The sequence below is a fragment of the Oryctolagus cuniculus genome, chromosome X (genome assembly GCF_964237555.1).
Source record: "Oryctolagus cuniculus chromosome X, mOryCun1.1, whole genome shotgun sequence".
Taxonomy (NCBI): Eukaryota; Metazoa; Chordata; class Mammalia; order Lagomorpha; family Leporidae; genus Oryctolagus; species Oryctolagus cuniculus.
The window spans coordinates 6,084,840-6,106,459 of NC_091453.1; the positions used below are offsets into that span (position 1 = coordinate 6,084,840).

The following is a 21,620-nucleotide window of genomic DNA, read 5'->3' on the forward strand; positions in this document are numbered from 1 at the left end:
CATAATACAATGCTGAGATCACTGAAATGTAGTCAAACACTGAAAAGAGGAAAAAGCCACACAGAAACTACTTACAGTAAATTAAACATTTGAAAATTTAAAGATGAGTATGAACTGGATAATGAATAAATAAGTCACCTTCAAAACAAAAATCAAAAGAGCAACAGAAATTCTTAATGAGAAAGGAAAAAGCCTATTCCCTGCTCTGCTGTTTCTGGTCATGGCTGGAGCGGTGACTGAGCCTCCTGCCATTTCCTTTCCCTGAAATCAGATCACCCCTGGGTTTGCCCACTGAGTAACCAGGTTCTGCATTCACTTTCTTTACATTTTTTTCTTTGTTTTGGCTCAACCTCAAAGCCCAGTAATTATATCAACCACTGTTTGCTAGCAAGAAGAAATGCATAGTTCCTCTTTATAGAAATGTATACACAGGAGGCTTGGCAGTTTTAAATATCACACCTGAAAATGATACTGTAGAACTGTATAAAAGCATCCCCCAGACCCGAGCTGTGCCCATGGTCTCCACACCAGGGTCCTGCAATGCAGGGATAGCCCTGAACTTACCATCACGTCCTCCAGGCCCTGCAGCCAGGGATGTTCCCCACGAGCACTTCTTCTTCAGCTCCAGCTGCTGTGTGCGCTCCAGGGACCGGCGCATCATCGCCTCCAGCCGCTCCTGCCCAGTTCACACCAAGCGTCAGTGTCAGCGAAGAACAAGCTCGATCACCCAGCCCCAGCACTGCACTGCTGCCTCTGCGCAGGATGAGTCACCACATGAAGCTTTCTGTGCTCAGCCTCCAAACCCAGGCACACGTGCTCCCTCTGCTACACCAGCGCCTTTTCTTAGTGGATGGAGAATAAACAATGCAGTTAGGCTAGCCACTGCTCCTCAATGTGAACACTGTGTCCTGGTCCTGTCCTTTCCCCGCTCTCTGTCCCCTCCCTCCCTAGGGAGAAGCTTCCGCTGAGCCAGGCCTTGATTTGTTTAAGAATAAAGCTGGACAAGCATTAACTCCTTGAGGCCTGTCTCAAGCCAGTTTTGCACCATTCAGCAGAACTGGCATTTTGCTCCAAAATGAACTGCATCCCTTCTAGGTGAAAGCCCAGAACATTCTTATCTGAGAAAATTTAAATTAAAATATAGTTTCAGTTTTTATAGCCTTAAACCTAACTTTTTTGGTGATACTAACTTTGAAATCTATTTTGCAAAGCCCTATTTTCATCTTAGAACTTCTTAAAGGGGAATCAATTGTTTTATATATTGTAACATTTTTCTGCCATAGTTTTCTGGGGATGACACTGCACATTTCAAAATTTAAAAGATACATGAGTACAGAACATTCTGGCCACAAAATAAAGCATTCATGCTTTCCAGAGTTGGGTAGGTTTGAGGACTGAAGGAAGAACCAAACAATCTTAATCAGAAGAGAAAAACAACAATCAAGCTTGCTTTTTAACAGGAATTATCGAAAGCACTCTTGTATTAGCCAAATCGTTACTTTCATAAAGTTGTCCTTGGCCCGGGAGTGAAGGTGCTCTAATTCTGCATTCCCACCCCCTAATGACACTGCAAATACCAGCTCCTCTCTGGGCCTCCACTAGAGAAGGCCTGAAGCAGGGCTAGCAGCTTCACTGACACCACTTAGTCTTCATAAAACCCAATCCTGGGGCCAGCGTTGTGATGCAGCAGGTTAAACCTTGACCTGCAATGCCAGGCAGCCCATGAGCACCAGTTTGAGTCCCAGATCTCTCCTCTCTCGCCTCTCTTCTCTCTTTCCCTTTTTCTTCATAACTCTGCCTTTCAAATAAAAAAAATCTTTAAAAAAAAATCCCGAGGTGCTACAGAACTGGGCTAATTCTGGCCTGACTCTGAAACAAAAAGCTACAACTTGCTCAAGGCTTCAAAAACTAACCAAGCCAAGTTAATTTAGGACAATATCAACTAGGTAACCATGACTTAAGGACAGGAAAAGGCTCTTTCATTTCAGTTACTAGAAACACATACAGGCCACTCATCAGGTATCTGCATTGTCTGGGTTTACCCCCCCCCCTTTTTTTTTTTTTTTTTGACAGGCAGAGTGGACAGTGAGAGAGAGAGAGAGACAGAGAGAAAGGTTTTCCTTTGCCGTTGGTTCACCCTCCAATGGCCGCCGCGGCCGCCGCGCTGCGGCCGGCGCACCGCGCTGATCCGATGGCAGGAGCCAGGAGCCAGGTGCTTTTCCTGGTCTCCCATGGGGTGCAGGGCCCAAGCACCTGGGCCATCCTCCACTGCACTCCTGGGCCACAGCAGAGAGCTGGCCTGGAAGAGGGGCAACCGGGACAGAATCCGGCGCCCCGACCGGGACTAGAACCTGGTGTGCCGGCGCCGCTAGGCGGAGGATTAGCCTAGTGAGCCACGGCGCCGGCCTGGGTTTACCCCTTTTATCTACACTAGAAGGATAAGATGAACATTTTTGCATAATTTTCCTCTGAACAGCACTTTGCTAAAAGACTTTTGCCAAGCGTTGCCCAGGAGCTTGTGAGCAGGAAGGGGAATTTTTCCCTCTTTGGTAAGTCTCAGATTTCTATTGGCTATTACCTGTGCTCTAGTTTTGGGCTGAAGAACCTACCATGAGTTTGCATTTCCTGGCAGGGTCCTCTCCTCAAGATCCTGGCCCATTAAATTCTGATGACCAACCCCGGTTGTCTACCAGACAAAAGTTATGATCTGGGGGCCTGTGTTGTGGCACAGTGGGTCAAGCTGTCTGTGGTACCAGAATCCCATGTAAGCACCAGTTACAGTTGTGGCTGCTCTACTTCCAATCTAGCTCCCGGATAATGGGCCTGCAAAAGTAGTGGAAGATGGCCCAAGTGCTTAGGCCTACACCCACGGGAGACACTTGGATAGAGTTCCAGGCTCCTGCTTTGGTCCAGCCTAGTTCTGGCCATTGTGGCAATTTGGGGAGTGAACCAACTGATCAAAGATATCCCTCTCTTTCCTTCCCCCTCTTCTCTCTGTAACTCTGCCTTTCAAACAAATAAATAAATTTTTTAAAAAAGTGAAAATAAGAAAAAGTTAGAGCTTAGAGTAAACAGAACTTCTCCACCATTTGATGCCTGAAGTAGGGTCACTCAAGACTGGAGCAGAATGGTACTTCATTATATGGATTTAACATAAAAGTATTTAATGAATGGCCTAATACAAATGTTGAAATCCTTCACCCTGGAATGGTTTTAGCATGGGGTAGTTTATGCTCAATTTCCTATGTGCCAGATGGACCTCACAAGATAGTCCTTCATCTATGAGGAAATCAATGAGAACAAAGACTGAAATTCATGAAGCCAGTCTTACCACTGAGTAGCTTCATATCTAAGGGGTTAAATACAATCATTTTGTATCACCTACTTCTGGACAGATGATGAAAAACAAGTGGTAACCAAGCTCTAAGAGAAGGGACTTAGGGAACCCAAAGAAGTCAGAATGGGGTGATTCAAACTCATCTAAAATAAACCTTCCCTACACTCCTATTAGAGGCCAGTTCACTATAGGTCAGTATTGCTTAATGTTTATACCTTTCTGTCTGTGCATGTGATGAAATGAAATATTTATAGATTTAGAGTCAGAAGATCAGATTCAAATTCTATCTCTGTCTGCCACTTTTTTGCCCATAACTTTGATGTAGTCATTTTACACTCTTCAGCTGCAGTTTTCCCACCTATAAAATGGGATGATACATAGATACTTCGAAAAGTGAATTTAGGGGCCGGCACTGTGGCATAGCAGGTAAAGCTGCTGCCTGCAGTGCCAGTATCCCATATGGGTGCCGGTTCATGTCCCGGTTGCTCCTCTTCTGATCCAGCTCTCTGCTATGGCCTGGGAAAGCAGTAGAAGATGGCCCAAGTCCTTGGGCCCTTGCACCCACGTGGGAGACCCGGAGGAAGCCCCTGGCTCCTGGCTTTGGATTGGCGTGGCTCCGGCCATTGCGGCCAATTGGGGAGTGAACAAGCAGATGGAAGACCTCTCTCTCCTGCCTCTCCTTCTCTCTCTGTGTAACTCTGACTTTCAAGTAAAATAAATAAATCTTTTTAAAAAAAAGTGAATTTAAAAGATACTGTGCATTTTCCATGAACTTTCTGAAGACCCCACATAGTACTTGCACCACCAGATCACTCTAAGGCTCTGCACAGTACCTGATGTGTTCAGGCCCTAAACCAATGCTAATTGAATCTGAAGAGAAGGATTAAGAAAGACAGTTTAGAGTAGTGGTTCTCAAACCTGAACATGCATATATCAGAATCCCATGGAGGGCTTGTTAAAACAAATTCTTGGCCGGCGCCGCGGCTCACTAGGCTAATCCTCCACCTAGCGGTGCCGGCACACCGGGTTCTAGTCCCGGTCGGGGCGCCAGATTCTGTCCCGGTTGCCCCTCTTCCAGGCCAGCTCTCTGCTGTGGCCAGGGAGTGCAGTGGAGGATGGCCCAGGTGCTTGGGCCCTGCACCCCATGGGAGACCAGGATAATAAATACCTGGCTCCTGCCTTCGGATCAGCGTAGTGCGCCCACCGGAGCGCGCTGGCCACGGCGGCCATTGGAGGGTGAACCAACGGCAAAGGAAGACCTTTCTCTCTGTCTCTCTCTCTCACTGTCCACTCTGCCTGTCAAAAAATTAAAAAAAAAAAAACAGATTCTTGGAACTGAAAGATCTCCGCAATGAAAATTATCAAACATTGATGGAAGAAATCATCAAGGACATACAAAAAAGATCTTCCTTGTTCATAAATTGGAAGAATCAATATAATTAAAATGTCTATACTACCTAATGCAATCTACAGATTCAATGTAATACCTATCAAAATACCAGTGACATTTTTTACAGAATTAGAAAACACAATCCTAAAATGCATATGGAATCACAAAAGATCCAGAATAGACAGGGTGATCCTGAGCAAGAAAAATCAAGCTGGAGGCATCACAACACCTGACTTCAAAGCATACTACAATGCTATAGCAAATAAAACAGCATGGTACTGGCATAAAAACAGACACATAGATCAATGGAACAGAACAGAGCACAAAAATTAATCCACTTTTGACAAAAGTGCCAGATCATGTATTAGATAAAGGATTATCTCTTCAAAAACTGGTACTGGCAAAACTGAATGTATCTATGTAGAAGAATGAAATTAGATTCACACCTCTCACCATATAAAAAAAGTCAACTCCAGATGGATCAATGACCTAAATTTATCACCTGAGACTATGAAGTTGCTGGAAGAAAATGTAAGGGAAACACTCCAAGACACTGGTGTAGGGGATGACTTCTTGGTCAAGACTCCCAAAGCACACACAAGCAACAAAAGCAGAAAAAAAAAACCAAATGAGACTATATCAAACTCAGAAGCTTATACACAGCAAAGGAAATGATCAATAGAGTGAAGAGACAGACAACAGAATGGGAAAAAATATTTGAACTATCAATCTGACAATATCTAGAATATCTCAGCAACTTTAAAAGCTTAACAACAACAAAAAACAACCAATCCAGATAAGAAATGGACAAAGAACCTCAATAGACAATTCTCAAAAGAAGAAATACAAATGACCAACAAATATATGAAAAAATACTCAATATCACTAGCCATTAGGGAAATGTAAATCAAAATTACAATTAGATATTAGCTTACCCCTGTCAGAATGGCTCAAATCCAAAAGACATGAGAGTAACAAATGCTGGCAAGGATGTGGACAAAAGGGAACATTTATACACTATTGGTGGGAATGTAAATTAGTGCAGTGTGGAGATTTCTTAGAAACTAGAAATAGAGGGGGTGGCGCTGTGGCCCCCTTTACTGCAGGTAAAGCCCCCGCCTGCAGTGCTGACATCCCACATGGGTGCTGGTTTGAGTCCCCATTGCTCCACTTCTGATCCAACTCCCTGCTAATGCACCTGGGAAAGCAGTGGGAGCCCTGGAAGAAGCTCCTGGCTCCTGGCTTCAGATCGGCGCAGCTCCAGCCATTGTGGCCAACTGGGGAGCAAACCAACGGATGGAAGAACTCTCTCTCTCTCTCTCTCTGACTCTCCTTCTCTCTCTATGTAACTCTGACTTTCGAATAAATAAATAAATCTTAAAAAAAAAATAAAAGAAGGGCCAGCGCTGTAGCATAGTGGGTAAAGCTGCTACCTGCTATGCCGGCATCCCATATGGGCACTGGTTCGAGACCCGGCTGCTCTACTTCCCATCCAGCTCTCTGCTATGGCCTGGGAAAGCAGTATAAGTTGGAACAAGTCCTTGGGCCCCTGCACCCGTGTGGGAGACCTGGAAGAAGCTCCTGGCTCCTGGCTTCGGATCGGTGCAGCTCCGGAGACTGCGGTCATCTGGGGAGTGAACCAGTGGATGGAAGACCTCTCTCTCTCTCTGTGCCTATCGTTCTCTCTCTGTGTAACTCTTTCAAATAAAATAAAAATAAATCTTTAAAAAAAAAAGAAAAAACTAGAAGTAGATTTGCCAGATGATCCAGCAATTCCATTACTGCCTACATTCCTAAAAGACATGAACATGTGGTATCAAGAGATACCTGCAGCACCATGTTTATAGCAGCACTGTTTACAATAGCCAAAATTTGGAATCAGCCAAGATGTCCATCATCAGATGAACAGATAAAGAACATGTGTGATATATGCAAAGTGGAATACTATTCAGCTATAAAAAAAAACAATAAAACTCTACCATTTGCATCAAAATGGATGCAAATGGAGAACATCATATTGGAAATAAGCCAAACACAGAAGGACAAATATTGCATGTTCTCCTTTATATGTAGGAGCTAAAATGAAAAAAAAAAAAAAGAGAGAGAGAGAAAGAAATGCCTATATGTATCAATACTGCTGCGAATATAATTTTGTAAAACTCTGTTTTTGAAAAAGAATTATTTATTTATTTGAAAGGCAGAGTTACAGAGAGGCAGAGGCAGGGGAGGGGGGAATCCATCGATCCTCCACCCATTGGTTCACTCCCCAAATGGCCACAATGACCAGAACGTGGCTGATCTGAAGCCAGGATCCAGGAGCTTCCTCCAGGTCTCCCACATAGGCGCAGGGGCCCAAGGATTTGGACCATTTTCCACTGCCTTTCCATGTGCACCAACAGGATCTAGATCGGAAGTGGAGCAGTCGGGACTCGAACCAGCGCCCACATGGGATGCCAGCACTGCAGTCGGTGGCTCTACCTGCTACGCCACAGTGCTGGCCCCAAAACTCTGTTTTAGACCTTTGTCAAATCAATGGTTAATAATGTTATACTACTACAGCTTCAGTGGTCTGTGATTACTTTAGAACTTACTGTATATGGGTGAAATGGTCATTTTTCCAATCAATTAATATTTACAGGCCTCACCTATGGTCCTACTAAACTAAGGTCTTTTTGCTTTTTAATTGTTAAACTTTTTTTAAAGATTTATTTTATTTATTTGAAAGACAGAGTTACAGAGAGAGGTAGAGACAGAGAGAGAGGTCTTCCATCTGCTGGTTCACTCCCCAGATGGCCGCCAACGGCCGGAGCTGCGCCAATACAAAGCCAGGAGCCAGGAGCTTCTTCCAGGGCTCCCACGTGGGTGCAGAGGCCCAAGGACTTGGGCCATCTTCTACTGCTTTCCCAGGCCATAGCAGAGAGCTGTGCCACTTTGATAAAATAACCAGTGTTTATAAAGCTAGCTGCTGTCTTGTTCTGTGTTGGCAACTTAGAGGAAAGAACACTGTATTGGCTGACGCCATGGCTCACTTGGCTAATCCTCCACCTGCAGCGCCGGCACCCCAGGTTCTAGTCCCAGCTGGGGCACCGGTTCTGTTCCAGTTGCTCCTCTTCCAGTCCAGCTCTCTGCTATGGCCCGGGAGTGCAGTGGAGGATGGCCCAAGTGCTTCTGCCCTACACCTGCATGGGAGACCAGGAAGAAGCACCTGGCTCCTGGCTCCGGATCGGTGCAGCGCGCCAGCCGTAGCGGCCATTTGGGGGGTGAGCCAACAGAAGGAAGACCTTTCTCTCTGTCTCCCTCTGTTACTGTCTAACTCTGCCTGTCCAAAGAAAGGATGAGGGAAGGGTAAGACAATTTTTAAAAATTTATTTATTTATTTGAAAGTCAGAGTTACATAGAGAGAGGAGAGGCAGAGAGAGAGAGGTCTTCCATCCAATGGTTCACTCCCCAATTGCCACATGGCCGGAGCTGCGCCAATTCAAAGCCAGGAGCCAGGAGCTTCCTCCAGGTCTCCCAGGCAGGTGCAGGGGCCCAAGGACTTGGGACATCTTCTACTGCTTTCTCAGGCCATGGCAGAGAGCTGGGTCAGAAGAGGAGCAGCCGGGACTAGAACTGGCACCCATATGTGATGCTGGTGCCTCAGGCCAGGGCATTAACCCACTGTGCCACAGTGCCAGCCCCTGACAAATTTTTGTTCCTAAAATTTCCTCCACTGGATGAGGCTTAGTGGAAAGAATGAGAGGGTCTCACTCTTTACCCTTTGAGCTCTGGATCTCCAACTTCCTGGATGAACTTGGAGAATCATAACCAAGGTGACCACTGAGGTGGTCAAGCAGTATAAAAGGCCTCCAACAGGGCACAGCCTTAGACACAGACAGAACTCCCTGGAAGGAGAGCACAGCAGAAGTGGCTGTGCCTTCTCCACTGCATTTACTACACGTGCTCTGGGATGACACTGCAGTGATAAGCCCTCAGGAGTCCTCCGGAGAGCTCCCTGAGGAGCCTTTCTCTCCACAGAGCTCTATGCCTGAGCACAAAGCCAATTATGAATTATTCAGTATGGTACTTCGCCAGCCAGTGTCCTCAGAGACAGTCAGCCTTAAGCTGAGTAATGTTTTTGTTGTCTTGGGTTCAGAAATTTCTCGTTTTACACCTATGAAGAACATGGAGTTGGCTTCTCCAAATTCCATTTCTAGGCCACCGGTTAGAAAGCAACATTTCGCTGAGTGGAGAACATGTAAGCACCGTGTTGTCAGCACTAATTCAGTTAGGTGACAGACAGGAGCTTGTTGTAGTACCTTGATACTGGAGAGCTCTGAGACATGTGAAAGTTGTAGGAATCTATCTTAAGGAGAAGAGAATTTCAGCAAAAGAATGAGTTCAAGGTCAGGTCTCAAGTGGATAGTGGACACCCTTTCCCTCGTATAGGCCTGACCAGCTTATGTTACTGCTACTTCTTGAGACCTCTGGGATCCATGCCATTGGTGATACCCACTTCTGCTGTGGTACAGACATAGGGGGTCACCAAGAGTGACATCATGGCAACCATAATGACATGAAGGCAGGACAGGGCTGGGTAGTGGTAGTAGTTAGCAGTGGTGGTAGTGGGGTCATTGCCCTCTTAGGGGCACCTAAATATCACATGCAAGAGAGGCAGGACTTACTGGGCAACACAAACAATAGCCAACAGGCTAGAGAAGAAAAATGACCCAAACAAGATGCACAATCTTCCTGCTGAAGCTTTTCTCTGCTTGACAGAGACACAGTGTGACAAAAAGAACTCAAATCTGGCACAGACATGATTGAAACACTCCGTAGCCACCAGCTGTTGAGCAGGCAGCAGCCCTCTCAGAGCTCTCCCAGAACCAGGGGGACAGCCTCAGCAAAGGACTTCCACAGTATACACCTAGCTCTCCTTCCTAAATATCACCTATGATAATGCCAAACAGGCCTCTACACTGACAAATACCCACGCCAATATAGTTAAACAGGCAAGCCTGTATGTATAAAATTCTTATGCTACTTCTGAGTCTCCCAAGGCCCTGAACGCAGGAGTAGGTGGCAGAGGAGGAGGATGCCTTGTTGAGTTGCTACACAACCACAGGAGGCCCCAGTTCTCAGTCTTGCCCTGCTGTGCCCAGCGAGAAGAAAGCAAGCTCAGCTTATGTTTGCGTTGATAAGAGTCAGGCAGCATCCACACCAATACCATCACCACATTAAGGGTGCAAGGAAGCCCAACACCAAAACAAAAATTATCTAGAAGCAAAAGCACTAAAGATCCAGCTGCATCGGGACCAATCATCTGCAAGAAGGGGGAGTCTGCCTGCTTAATTTAACATGCCTCAATTACTAATATTCTATAAAAGAAAATGAACAGATAGGAACGACCTAAAAAGGAGACCCCTAGGACACTGTAGGATGTGTGGGAGCACAGGAGGTGCCTAAATGACTTTACAGTGCCCCTTCCTGGAAGCAGAAGTGACAAACTTCCTCTTGAATCAGCAATTTCTATAGGATGTCAAGAATCAAAATGGAAACACAAGAGATGAAGAAGATAAGTGCTAAGTCATCAAGGAAGAAAAGCTGGGAAGAAAATGGGCAAGTCCAATGATTCATGACAAATACACAGACTGGGAAAGAGGTAATCTTTCCCAACGTACTGAAATCATCTGTCACACTATGACTTTTTTCTTACCAATTCTTAAAAATATTTTAAAAATTTATTTGAAATGCAAAGAGACACATACAGAGAGACAGAGATCTCCCATTCACTGGTTCACTCCTCAAATGTCCACAACAGCCAGGAAGGGACAGGCCTAAGCCAGGAGCTCAATCTCTACTGCTCACATGAGTGGTGGGAACCCATCCACTTGAGCCATCATCTGCTGCTTCCAAGGATGTGTATTAGGAGGAAGCTGGAATCAGTAACAGAGCCAGGACTCAAATCCAGGTAGTCACATATGGGATGTTGGCATCTCAAGCAGTACCTTAACCACATCAAATGTCCCTACCCTTCTCTATAGCTGTGCCATTATCTTTTCTAGGTAGCGCTCCTCTTTGTTAAAAAAAAAAGGGGGGGGGAGTGAACGAGAGACAGAGACAGAGGGATTGATTTTCCATCTGCTGATTCACTCCCCAGATGCCTGCAATAGCTGGAGCTTGGGCAGACCAATGCCAGGAGCCAAGAACTCCATACAGATCTCCCATGTGGGTGGCAGGAACCCAAGTACTTGAGTCATCACCTGCTGCCTCCTGGGGTCTGCATTTGCAGAAAGCTGGGTCTCAAGTGGGGGCAGTCAGATATGGGATGCATTTGTCCCAAGCAGCAGCTTAACCTGCTACACAACAATGCCAGCTCAGGTAGCTACCTCTTAATCCTGCCTCAATCAAGGTCAGCTGAAGTAACTCAAGGGACTCTAATATTTCTGTGTGATTACTCTGTGCTAGGTGCTTTACTGGATGCTTTCACAAAAGTCACCCTCTTCAATTCCTGTAACTAACTCTGGGGCAAAGGACAGTTAGAGGGGTTGTGTGATTTGCCCCACGCCACCATGTGCTTAGTGGTGGAGCTGGGATTTGAACTGAGAGATGAAGCCACAGCAATTAGACTGCAGCCAGTAGGTACAAATCACAGCTAAGACTCTTGTTTAGTCCTTTATTCACTAAGAGATACAAAAAAACTATCATAAATGGGTGGCTTCCTAGGAAAAGATGGGCCTAATTTTGTGTATCTACTTTTTAAATTAAGAAAGAGGAAGGAGTAAACATATATGAGAGTTCTTCAAAAAGGTCATGGAAATACATACTATAAAAAAGTATGTACTTCCCATGATGGATCGTTCTCTCCCTTTTTGATTCTATCAGCTAGTATTAGCAGACACTAGACTTGTTTGTGTGATCCCTTTGACTCTTAGACCTATCAGTGTGATCAATTGTGAACTGAAATTGATCACTTGGACTAGTGAGATGGCATTGGTACGTGCCACCTTGATCGGATTGTATTGGGATCCCCTGGCATGATTCTAACTCCACCATTTGGGGCAAGTCCGATTGAGCATGTCCCAAATTGTACATCTCCTCCCTCTCTTATTCCCACTCTTATATTTAACAGGGATCACTTTTCAGTTAAAATTTAAACACCTAAGGGAAGCGGGATACACAGTAGACTCATAGAATGGCAGATGTCCTAAATAGCACTCTGGCCTCAGAATCAGCCCTTAAGACATTCAGATATGGCTGAAGAGCCCATGAGAGTATTTTAGGCATGGAAAACCAAGACACCCTGAAAAAAAAAAGGAATACCTAAATGGAAGGTCTCTGCAAGTGAGATCCCAGTGGAAAGAACAGGGCCATCAAAGAAGGAGGTACCTTTCTCTGAAGGGAGGAGAGAACTTCCACTTTGACTAAGACCCTGTCTGAATAAGATCGAAGTTGGCAACTCATGACTAGAGCCTAGGGAGATTACTGACGCCATAAACAAGAGTGTCAAATTGTTAAGTCAACAACAGGAGTCACTGTGTACTTACTTCTCATGTGGGATCTGTCCTTAGTGTGCTGTCCAATGTGAAGTAATGCTATAACTAGTACTGAAACAGTATTTTACACTTTGTGTTTCTGTGTGGGTGCAAACTGATGAAATCTTTACTTAATATATACTGAATTGATCTTCTGTATATAAAGATAATTGAAAATGAATCTTGATGTGAATGGAATGGGAGAGGGAGTGGGAGATGGGAGGGGTGTGAGTGGGAGGGAAATTATGGGGGGGAAGCCATTGTAATCCATTAACTGTACTTTGAAAATTTATATTTACTAAATAAAAATAAATTTAAAAAAAGTATGTACTGATTTCAAATATTTTTGTACCAAAACAAATTATCATTTAATTCCATTTTCCATGAACTTTTTAAAGTACCCTTAAATAGTGATAAACAACTGCTTATAGATTTAAAAAATAGTAAATCTACATGAGCATGTTCATATTCTATGGTGCTGTAGATTACCCAACTGCTGTTGTTCATACTAAAAGATGAGTCATACCTATGAATAAAAAATGATCATTATCGGATACAAGATATGATCCTATCCTTAAAATGAACTTGTTAAGAAAATATATTATCTAAGAGTGTTAATTGTTAAAGGAACAACAGAAGTCACTGTGCACTTACTCCCCGTGTAGGACCTCTGTCCTTAATGAGTTATACTATCAGAATCGACTGCAAATCTTGTTCTCAAACTGTACTCTATATGTTGTGTTTGTGTGGGTGCAAACTGTTGAAATCTATGCTTAGCATGGAGTTGGTCCTCTGTATATAAAATCAAACTAAAAATGAACCATAATGAAGAAGGAGATGGGAGAGGGAGAGGGAGGTGGGATGGGAGTCAGGGTGGGAGGATGGATATGAGGGAAAGAACCACTATATTTCTAAAGTTTTATCTATGAAAAAATGCATTCATTAAATAAAAACTTAAAGTGATAAAAAAGAAAATGTATTATCTAAATATGTTTTCTAAATACAATTTTGAAAGTTTAGTAATAATAGGATTTTGTAGAGGTAACTGCATTCCATTTCCTGTTAGAAAGGTAACTAGAAAGAAAAGATGATTAAAGCAAGAAACTGCATTAAAATTTAAATACACCTGGGGCCGGCACTGTGGCGTAGCGGGTAAAGCCGCCGCCTGCGGTGCCTGCATCCCATATGGGCGCCGGTTCAAGTCCCAGCTGCTCCACTTCCCATCCAGCTCTCTGCTGTGGCCTGGGAAAGCAAGAGAAGATGGCCCAAGTCCTTGGGCCCCTGCACCCGCATGGGAGACCCAGAGGAAGCTCCTGGCTCCTGGCTTCAGATAAGCACAGTTCCAGCCACCGTGGCCAACTGGGAAGTAAACCAGTGGATGGAAAATCTCCCTCCCTCCCTCCCTCCCTCTCTCTCTCTCTCTCTCTCTCTCTCTTTGCCTCTGCTTCTCTGTAACTCTTTCAATAAATAAATAAATCTTTAAAAAAAAAATTTAAATACACCAGTACCTTTGTATCTGAAGATAGACTTATTTTCCAGTGGTGATTAACAGGATCATATTCTTCTCAACCTTCATAGCTCTTGTTCTGACCTTGTGTTTGCCCTGGAGGCACAGTCTGCTGGCCACCTCCAGGTCTACATCTACACCACCCAGTCCCTATTCATAATTCCCTATGAACCTTAATTTAGAGTAAAGGTTAGTCCCAAAAGGCTTTGGAGACCAACAAATGCAACCCCCTCACTTCAAAGACAAGCAAATCAAGGCCCAGAGAAGTCAATCAGTTTGCCCAAGGTTACAGGGCAAATTAGCACATGAGCTGAACACGTTAAGTCTCTGTTCCTATTACAGTGCTACTTCCAATTTACTGGATCATGCCGCTGAAAGAAGACATGGTAAGCCACTGGGGAGAAGGTGTGGGAGTCTTTCCCAAACCCCGGAGCCATGCAGGGTGCCCTGAGCACTAAACATGGTGTGAGCTGCGAGATGGCTAGAGTGGGGGTGAGGAGCGCCAGTGACCTCACCTCCTCCTCCCGGAGCTTCTGCTTCCTCTTCTCCTCCACAGCAGCCCTCTTCTGATCCTCCCGCTGGCGCTGCTCTTCCAATTTCCGCCATCGTTCCTCAATTTGTTTTTCATACTGGAGCTTGGCTCTTTTCTGTTTCTCCAGAATCTGTTGTTCCCGGGCAGCTGGAAAAGGAAAGCCAAAGAGATGTGTCACTATCAGAGCACCCCATGCTGTCTGGATTAAGATCAGAAACAAAGAACCAACAGTGGAGACCAAAAAGGAGCCTGGTAGGATCCTAGGATGCACTGATTAAGATAAAGGGCTCTGGCACCTCTGCTCCTAGCTGGGTAATCCTGGTCTTGTTAACTATATAATCCTTCTGTCTTGGTTTCCTACTCTACAAAGTTGAGACAGCCATGTCTGCTACATTACAGTGTTGTGAAGATTGAATAAGACAACACATGTAAAACACAGATTAAGTGCTCCCGTATATGGGAACCATGATGACTACTGCTATCATTAAGTCAAAACAATTGCTGGATTGAGGAATAATATTTGTAAGGGTATATCAATAACCGTGACTTCACCATGCACCAGACACTGATCCAGGCATGGTGGTAAAATCACTATTTTTCTCACAGTACCATGTGGTGAACACTCTACTTATCTGCCTATATCTTGCAGGAGGTAAGATAGGCTTTTTCAAACAGGGCGCCCTGCTCTCTTACAGAAATGGACATAAGTGTCAACTTTCTCAGTTCTCCAAAGGATGGCCTTTCTAGTGCCCAAGAGAGAGTCCAAGTGAGTGCACATGGTAGACTCCTGAGGGCACCACGATTTCCCTAGCTTAGGGTGTGGGGAGCAACTCGGACTAGACTAAGTTACTGGAATTAAGACTTATTCTATGCATCTGCTCTCCCACAATATGGCGCTGGGAGAGGAGAAAACAGCTTCTACGCAGCTGCCTCTTGCCAACTTGAGTGATGACCTCCAGGAGCTGATCCTGCTCCTGATTGGAGGAGAGCAGCGTACTCGGCGTGTGGGTAGCAGAGTTGGGATTGGCGGAAGAGGACTATAAAGGAGGAGAGAGACAACATGCACAAGGAACATCTAAGGGGAACACCTGTGCAGCCCCCGAGAGAGCCGGCCGGCGGTGTGCCGCTCCCCCGCGGAAGTGGGGAATGTGGCAGGGGGAACCGCCCTTCCACGGAGGTGGAAGGGACAGTAGCCAACCCGGGAAGAACCAGCAGCAAACCCGGGGAGGGCCGAGCAGACAAAAGAACAGCGCAGGGTCCTGTGTCGTTCCTCCACGAAGACGGGGAGCGACATTAGGGGAACCAACTGTGTCTTTTTCTTTGCCACCACATCCATGGTCACAAACATAGTGCCTAGAACACAGCAGAGGTTCAGAGCTTGCTAAGTGAGTGAAGAAACTGTTCTGAGAATTATGTGTTAAATATGGCATTTGCAGCATAGGACCACCTACTCTTCATATTCATCCAGCAATTATCCTAATTCTCTTCACATTCATTAATCTAAGGATCTTTAGAAAAGACACTGCCACATCTCAAATCTCTTGGACTTAAACAAAGCCCACAACTTACCCAGACATTTCTCTCTTTCTTCCCGTCTTTCTTTGGCTAATCTTTGTCTCTCATCTGATTTTAAAAATCCATCCATACCTACAAGAGAGAAAATATGATGATTTTTCTTTCTTTTCCCTACATGTTGAATGCAACAGGTAGCTGGGCAGGTACCCTAGGGCTGGCCGCAAGTACATGTCATCCATCATGAACACTTAATCTATAGGAAGTCCAGTCTAACACCTTCCATCACACATAGTCAGCAGCCAATAGCCCAGAGGCAGCAGCCAGGGCTCCATCCCTGCCAAGTTGTGCTGTAGTGGTTCCAAGACCAAACCCAGGGGACCAAGTGCTTTCTCTAATTCTCTGTCCCCTTTCCTAACCGTGCAAGGGTCAGAAAGCACAGAAAGGGATAGTGAAGTCTGACTATATAAAGATCCTCTCCAGGCTTCCCTCAGCTTGGTGCCCAGACCTGAGGCAGGACCACCTTGGGGAGCAGAGAGGCACACAAGTAGACAAAATTCTAAATATCAATTATACACAGATACAAAACATTTCACTTTCTGAAAGGAGGAAAATACAGATAGATACACAAAGGCTCTGAAGGTGAATACTGTGAAATTTAACACTGAAGTTTCCTCCAACATCAATCTTAGTATGCTAAAATCATGAAGAAGACAACCTTACTATGTGAAAATTGCAAAGAAGATAGCAATATAATATACTCCTGTTTATTATCAAATGTCTGCAACAAGTAAGATGGAACAGATGGCAACTTCCTCCGATGGCAACTTCCTCCAAAATATCCAGGAAATATCCTTGAAGTTCCACATCTCTACTGAACCACTGTGGGACTCTAAATGACCGTCAAAGATCAAATGGATTGGGCTGGTGCTATGGCCTAGTAGGCTGGGCCTCCATCTGCGGTGCCAGCATCCCATGTGGGTGCCCGTTCATGTCCAACTGCTCCTCTTCGGATCCAACTCTCTGCTAATGGCCTGGGAAAGCAATGGAAGATGGCCCAACTGCTTGGGCCCCTGCACTCATGTGGGAGAACTGGAGGAAGCTCCTGGCTCCTGGCTTTGGATAGGACCAGCTCCGACAGTTGCAGCCATTTTGGGGAGTGAACCAGCAGATGGAAGACCTCTCTCTGTCTCTCCCTCTCTCTGTCTGTAACTCTACCTGTCAAATAAATAAAATCTTTAAAAAAATCAAATGTATCTTTATGTAGTTTTTTTTAAAAAAAGATTCATTTATATATTTGAAAGGCAGAGTTTCACAGTGGCAGAGGTAGAGACAGAGAGAGAAAAGAGAGGTCTTCCATCTGCTGGTTCACTCCCCAAATGGCCACAACGGCCAGAGCTGCACCAATACGAAGCCAGGAGCCAGGAACTTCTCCCAGGTTTCTTTTTTTTTTTTTTTTTTTTTTTTGACAGGCAGAGTGGACAGTGAGAGAGAGAGAGACAGAGAGAAAGGTCTTCCTTTGCCGTTGGTTCACCCTCCAATGGCCGCCGCTGCAGCCGGCGCACCGCGCTGATCCGATGGCAGGAGCCAGGATCCAGGTGCTTTTCCTGGTCTCCCATGGGGTGCAGGGCCCAAGCACCTGGGCCATCCTCCACTGCACTCCCTGGCCATAGCAGAGAGCTGGCCTGGAAGAGGGGCAACCGGGACAGAATCCGGCGTCCCAACCGGGACTAGAACCCGGTGTGCCGGCGCCGCAAGGTGGAGGATTAGCCTATTGAGCCACGGCGCCGGCCCTCTCCCAGGTTTCTGATACCTGCACAGGGGCCCAAGGACTTGGGCCATCTTCTACTGCTTTCCCAGGCCACAGCAGAGAGCTGGATTAGAAGTGGAGCAGCCGGCGCCGCGGCTCACTAGGCTAATCCTCCGCCTTGCGGCACCGGCACACCGGGTTCTAGTCCCGGTTGGGGCACCGGATTCTGTCCCGGTTGCCCCTCTTCCAGGCCAGCTCTTTGCTGTGGCCAGGGAGTGCAGTGGAGGATGGCCCAAATACTTGGGCCCTGCACCCCATGGGAGACCAGGAGAAGCACCTGGCTCCTGCTTTCGGATCAGCGTAGTGTGCCCACCGGAGCGCGCTGGCCACGGCGGCCATTGGAGGGTGAACCAACGGCAAAGGAAGACCTTTCTCTCTGTCTCTCTCTCACTGTCCACTCTGCCTGTCCAAAAAAAAAAAAGTGGAGCAGCTGGGACTCAAACCAGCACCTACAAGTGATGCTGGCACCACAGGCAGCAGCTTTAACCACTGCGCCACAGGCCAGCCCCTCTTCATGTAGTTTTAGGATTAGAGATAATTTACTGTGCTCTGTTATAATTGGTCATTCAAGAGGATTATCTACATAATGTATAAGCAAACTTCTCTGGAGAAATCAATTTTAGTGTAACACAATCAGATTCACTTTCCCTGCACCTGGGTTTTCCTCTTTGGAAGCATCTTCTGCTGACTTCACAGTGTGCCTTGCTGTCATAGCAACCTGCACTCCCTCTCCAGGGAGATTCATGCCATGTCCAGGAGAGGGGCCCAGAAATCTGGCCTACACTGTAAATAGTAGGAATGTGGAAGGGGAATGACATGACAAACACCAGATTGTCACAATTTCCCAGATGTCTCTCATTTTACAGCCAGGATTACATATAATGGATATTAAACCTCAAGAGAAAAGTACAAGAAAATCAACCTTTGGTGCCATTCTTCATATTTGTTTTTAGTCAACCATTAATAATTATGATGCTACCAACAATATGAATGTCATCAAGAATTTAAAGACCCCTGGTGCTGGGTTTGTGGCACAGCAGGTAAAGGTGCTGCCTGTGATGCCAGCATCCCATGTGGGTACCAGTTTGAATCTTGGCTGCTCAACTTATAATCCAGCTCTCTTCTAATGGCCTGGAGAAAACAGCAGAAGATGGATCAACTACTATGGCCCCTGCCACCCAAGTGGGAGATCCAGAAGAAGCTCCTAGCTCCTGGCTTTGGCCTAGCCCAGCCTTGGATGTTGTAGAAATCTTGGGAGTAAACGAACACACAGAAGGATGATCTCTCTTTCTCTCCGATCTCCCCCTCCCCTGCCACTGTATAACTCTTTCAGATAAATAAATCTTAAAAAAAAAAAAGGCATGGGCATGTGTGGCAGCACTGTGGTGTAATAGGCTAAGCCTCTGCCTGTGGTGCTAGCATCCCTTATGGGCGCCAGTTCATGTCCTGGCTGCCCCTCTTCTGATCCAGTTCTCTGCTTACGGCCTGGGAAAGCAGTGGACGATGGCTCAACTGCACGGGCCCCTGCACCCACGAGAGACCAGGAGGAAGCTCCTGGTTCTTGGCTTAGGATAAGCTCAGCTCTAGCCATTGTGGCCATTTGGTAAGTGAACCAGCAGATGGAAGACCTCTGTCTCTCCTTTGCTCTGTCTGTAACTCTATCTTTCAAATAAATACAGAAAATCTTAAAAAAAAAAAAAAAAGAATTTAAAGACCCAAGAACTCAGCTCATTGTAGGTCACCCACAATCTGACTCTAAACCTTCTTTCCAACTTGACCACAGCACTGCCTTTTCTCCCACACACCTACTGGCTCATATCACTCCTTCCTAAACCCCACAATTCCCCCATACCCATTCTGCTTTCCAAAAGAGTTGCCACTCTGAAACTCTGCCTCCCCTAAGGGGATCTAGAATGTGTGGCTGACACATTTCTGTATCTGCCTGAGAGCTCCAGCCACTGGCCCTCACATGGTGGCCCCAAGGTACACACAATGCTCAAAGACAGGCACAAAGTCAGTGGAAGGGGAGCCTGGACTGAAGACTAGGTTTCTCTTTTCTAGTATCTACTAGTTTTAGTATCTACTTCAAGTCTGATTAGTAAGAATTATCTCTGTGTGAAAAGCTACAAAGAGGGGCTGATGCTATGGTGTAGTAGGTTAAAGCCTTCATCTGTGGCACCAGCATCCCATATGGACACCAGTTTGAGTCCCGGCTGCTTCACTTCCAATCCAGCTCTTTGCTGTGGCCTCGGAAAGCAGTAGAAGATGGCCCAAGTCCTTGGGTGCCTGCACTCACATGGGTGACCCGGAAGAAACAACTGGCTCCTGCTTTCGTATTGGCCCAGCTCCAGTCATTGTGGCCATTTGGGGAGTGAGCCAGTGCACAAAAGACCTCTATGTCTCTCCCTCCCTCTGTCTGAAACTCTGCCTCTTAAATAAATAAATCTTATAGAAAGAAAGAAAGAAAAGCCTAGGACATCTGGACGGATGCTGCCATCAACACCAAAATGAACTTGCCCATCCAAGTAGGACCTCAACTTGCTCTGTATTGCCCACGTACCCTCTAGACATTAATAGGCTCACTCCATAATGAAGGTAAGCTTGAGAACTGCTGAGAATGTTCTTCAAGCAGGAAAAAGAAAAGCAGAGAAAAAAATAGTCGAGCACAATTGAAACTGCCACAGCCGGCGCCACGGCTCAGTAGGCTAATCCTCCGCCTTGCAGTGCCAGCACACCGGGTTCTAGTCCCGGTCGGGGCACCAGATTCTGTCCCGGTTGCCCCTCTTCCAGGCCAGCTCTCTGCTGTGGCCAGGGAGTGCAGTGGAGGATGGCCCAGGTACTTGGGCCCTGCACCCCATGGGAGACCAGGAGAAGCACCTGGCTCCTGCCATCGGATCAGCGCGATGCACCGGCCGCAGCGGCCATTGGAGGGTAAACCAACGGCAAAGGAAGACCTTTCTCTCTCTCACTGTCCACTCTGCCTGTCAGAAAAAAAAAAGAGAGAGAGAGAAAGAAAAAATAAAAAAAGAAACTGCCACACTACCTTGATGTCTTTTTTTTTTTTTTTTAAGAGTTGGGGCTTGGCCAGGCTGAAGCCAAGAGCCAGGAGCTTCTTCCAGGTCTCTCACGTGGATAACAGGGGCCCAGGCACTTGGTCCATCTTCCACTGCTTTCCCAGGCCATCAGCATAGAGATGGATTGGAAGAGGAACAGCTGGGACATGAACCAGCGCCCATATGGGATGCCAGCATTTCAGGCAGCTTTACCTGCTAAGCTACAATGCTGGCTCCTACCTAATGGATTACAAGAGTAGGCTGCTTATTCCACAGATATGCATGATTTCAGGTTGCCCCCTTGTGGCAAATGGAAGAGTCACACCTTCAAATCATTTCCAGAAAATCCTTACCATCAGCGCTAGGGATGACACAGGCACTACCTGTAATGCCAGCATCCCATATGGACACCGGTTCTAGTCCTGGCTGCTCCACTTACAATCCAGCTCTCTGCTAATGGCCTGGGAAAAGCAGCAGCAGATGGCTCAAGTTCTAGAGCCCCTGCCACCGATGAGGGAGACCTGGATGAAGCTTCTGGCTCCTGGCTTCAGCTCAAACATGTCATCATCAGTAGCATAACAATAGGAGGTAACAATCAAGTAGTTATTATGGCTCAGCTCAACTACCCTATGATGACAGAGGTACTAATATGATCCTTATCTTAGATAAATAGTCACAGGAACACAGGCACAAAGAGATTAACTTGTCTTATGTTACTCTGTGAGAAAGTAGAAAAGCCAGATGCCAAGATAAGAACCTGAGTCTAGAACCTACATTCTTTAAAATATATATATATATATATATATATACACTCTTAACTGCTGCTTTCCTTTGGATATTCTCCATCAAAGCAAGAAATGTAACACTGTTTTATTTGTGTTATAACCCCATAGTACACACAGGGAACAAATTCCATCCTGGTCCTAAGAAGGAGACTGCAGGAGCAAGCATTTGGCACTGTGGTT

At 45.8% G+C, this 21,620-nt stretch overlaps 1 protein-coding gene across 10 annotated transcripts in view; it reads right to left on the reverse strand.

Annotated features, from left to right (window-relative positions):
- The window catches only part of MAP7D2 (MAP7 domain containing 2), a 136,049-nt gene that overhangs the window by 48,254 nt on the left and 66,175 nt on the right, over positions 1 to 21,620 (reverse strand). For all 10 annotated transcript variants that reach the window (XM_070067180.1, XM_002719944.5, XM_008272429.4 and 7 more), the window contains exons 2-4: positions 15,850 to 15,927; positions 14,264 to 14,427; positions 565 to 676 (exon numbers count right to left, since the gene is read on the reverse strand). In XM_070067180.1, the coding sequence (XP_069923281.1) occupies positions 565 to 676; positions 14,264 to 14,427; positions 15,850 to 15,927 (354 nt within the window). The remainder of the gene's footprint in view (positions 1 to 564; positions 677 to 14,263; positions 14,428 to 15,849; positions 15,928 to 21,620) is intronic.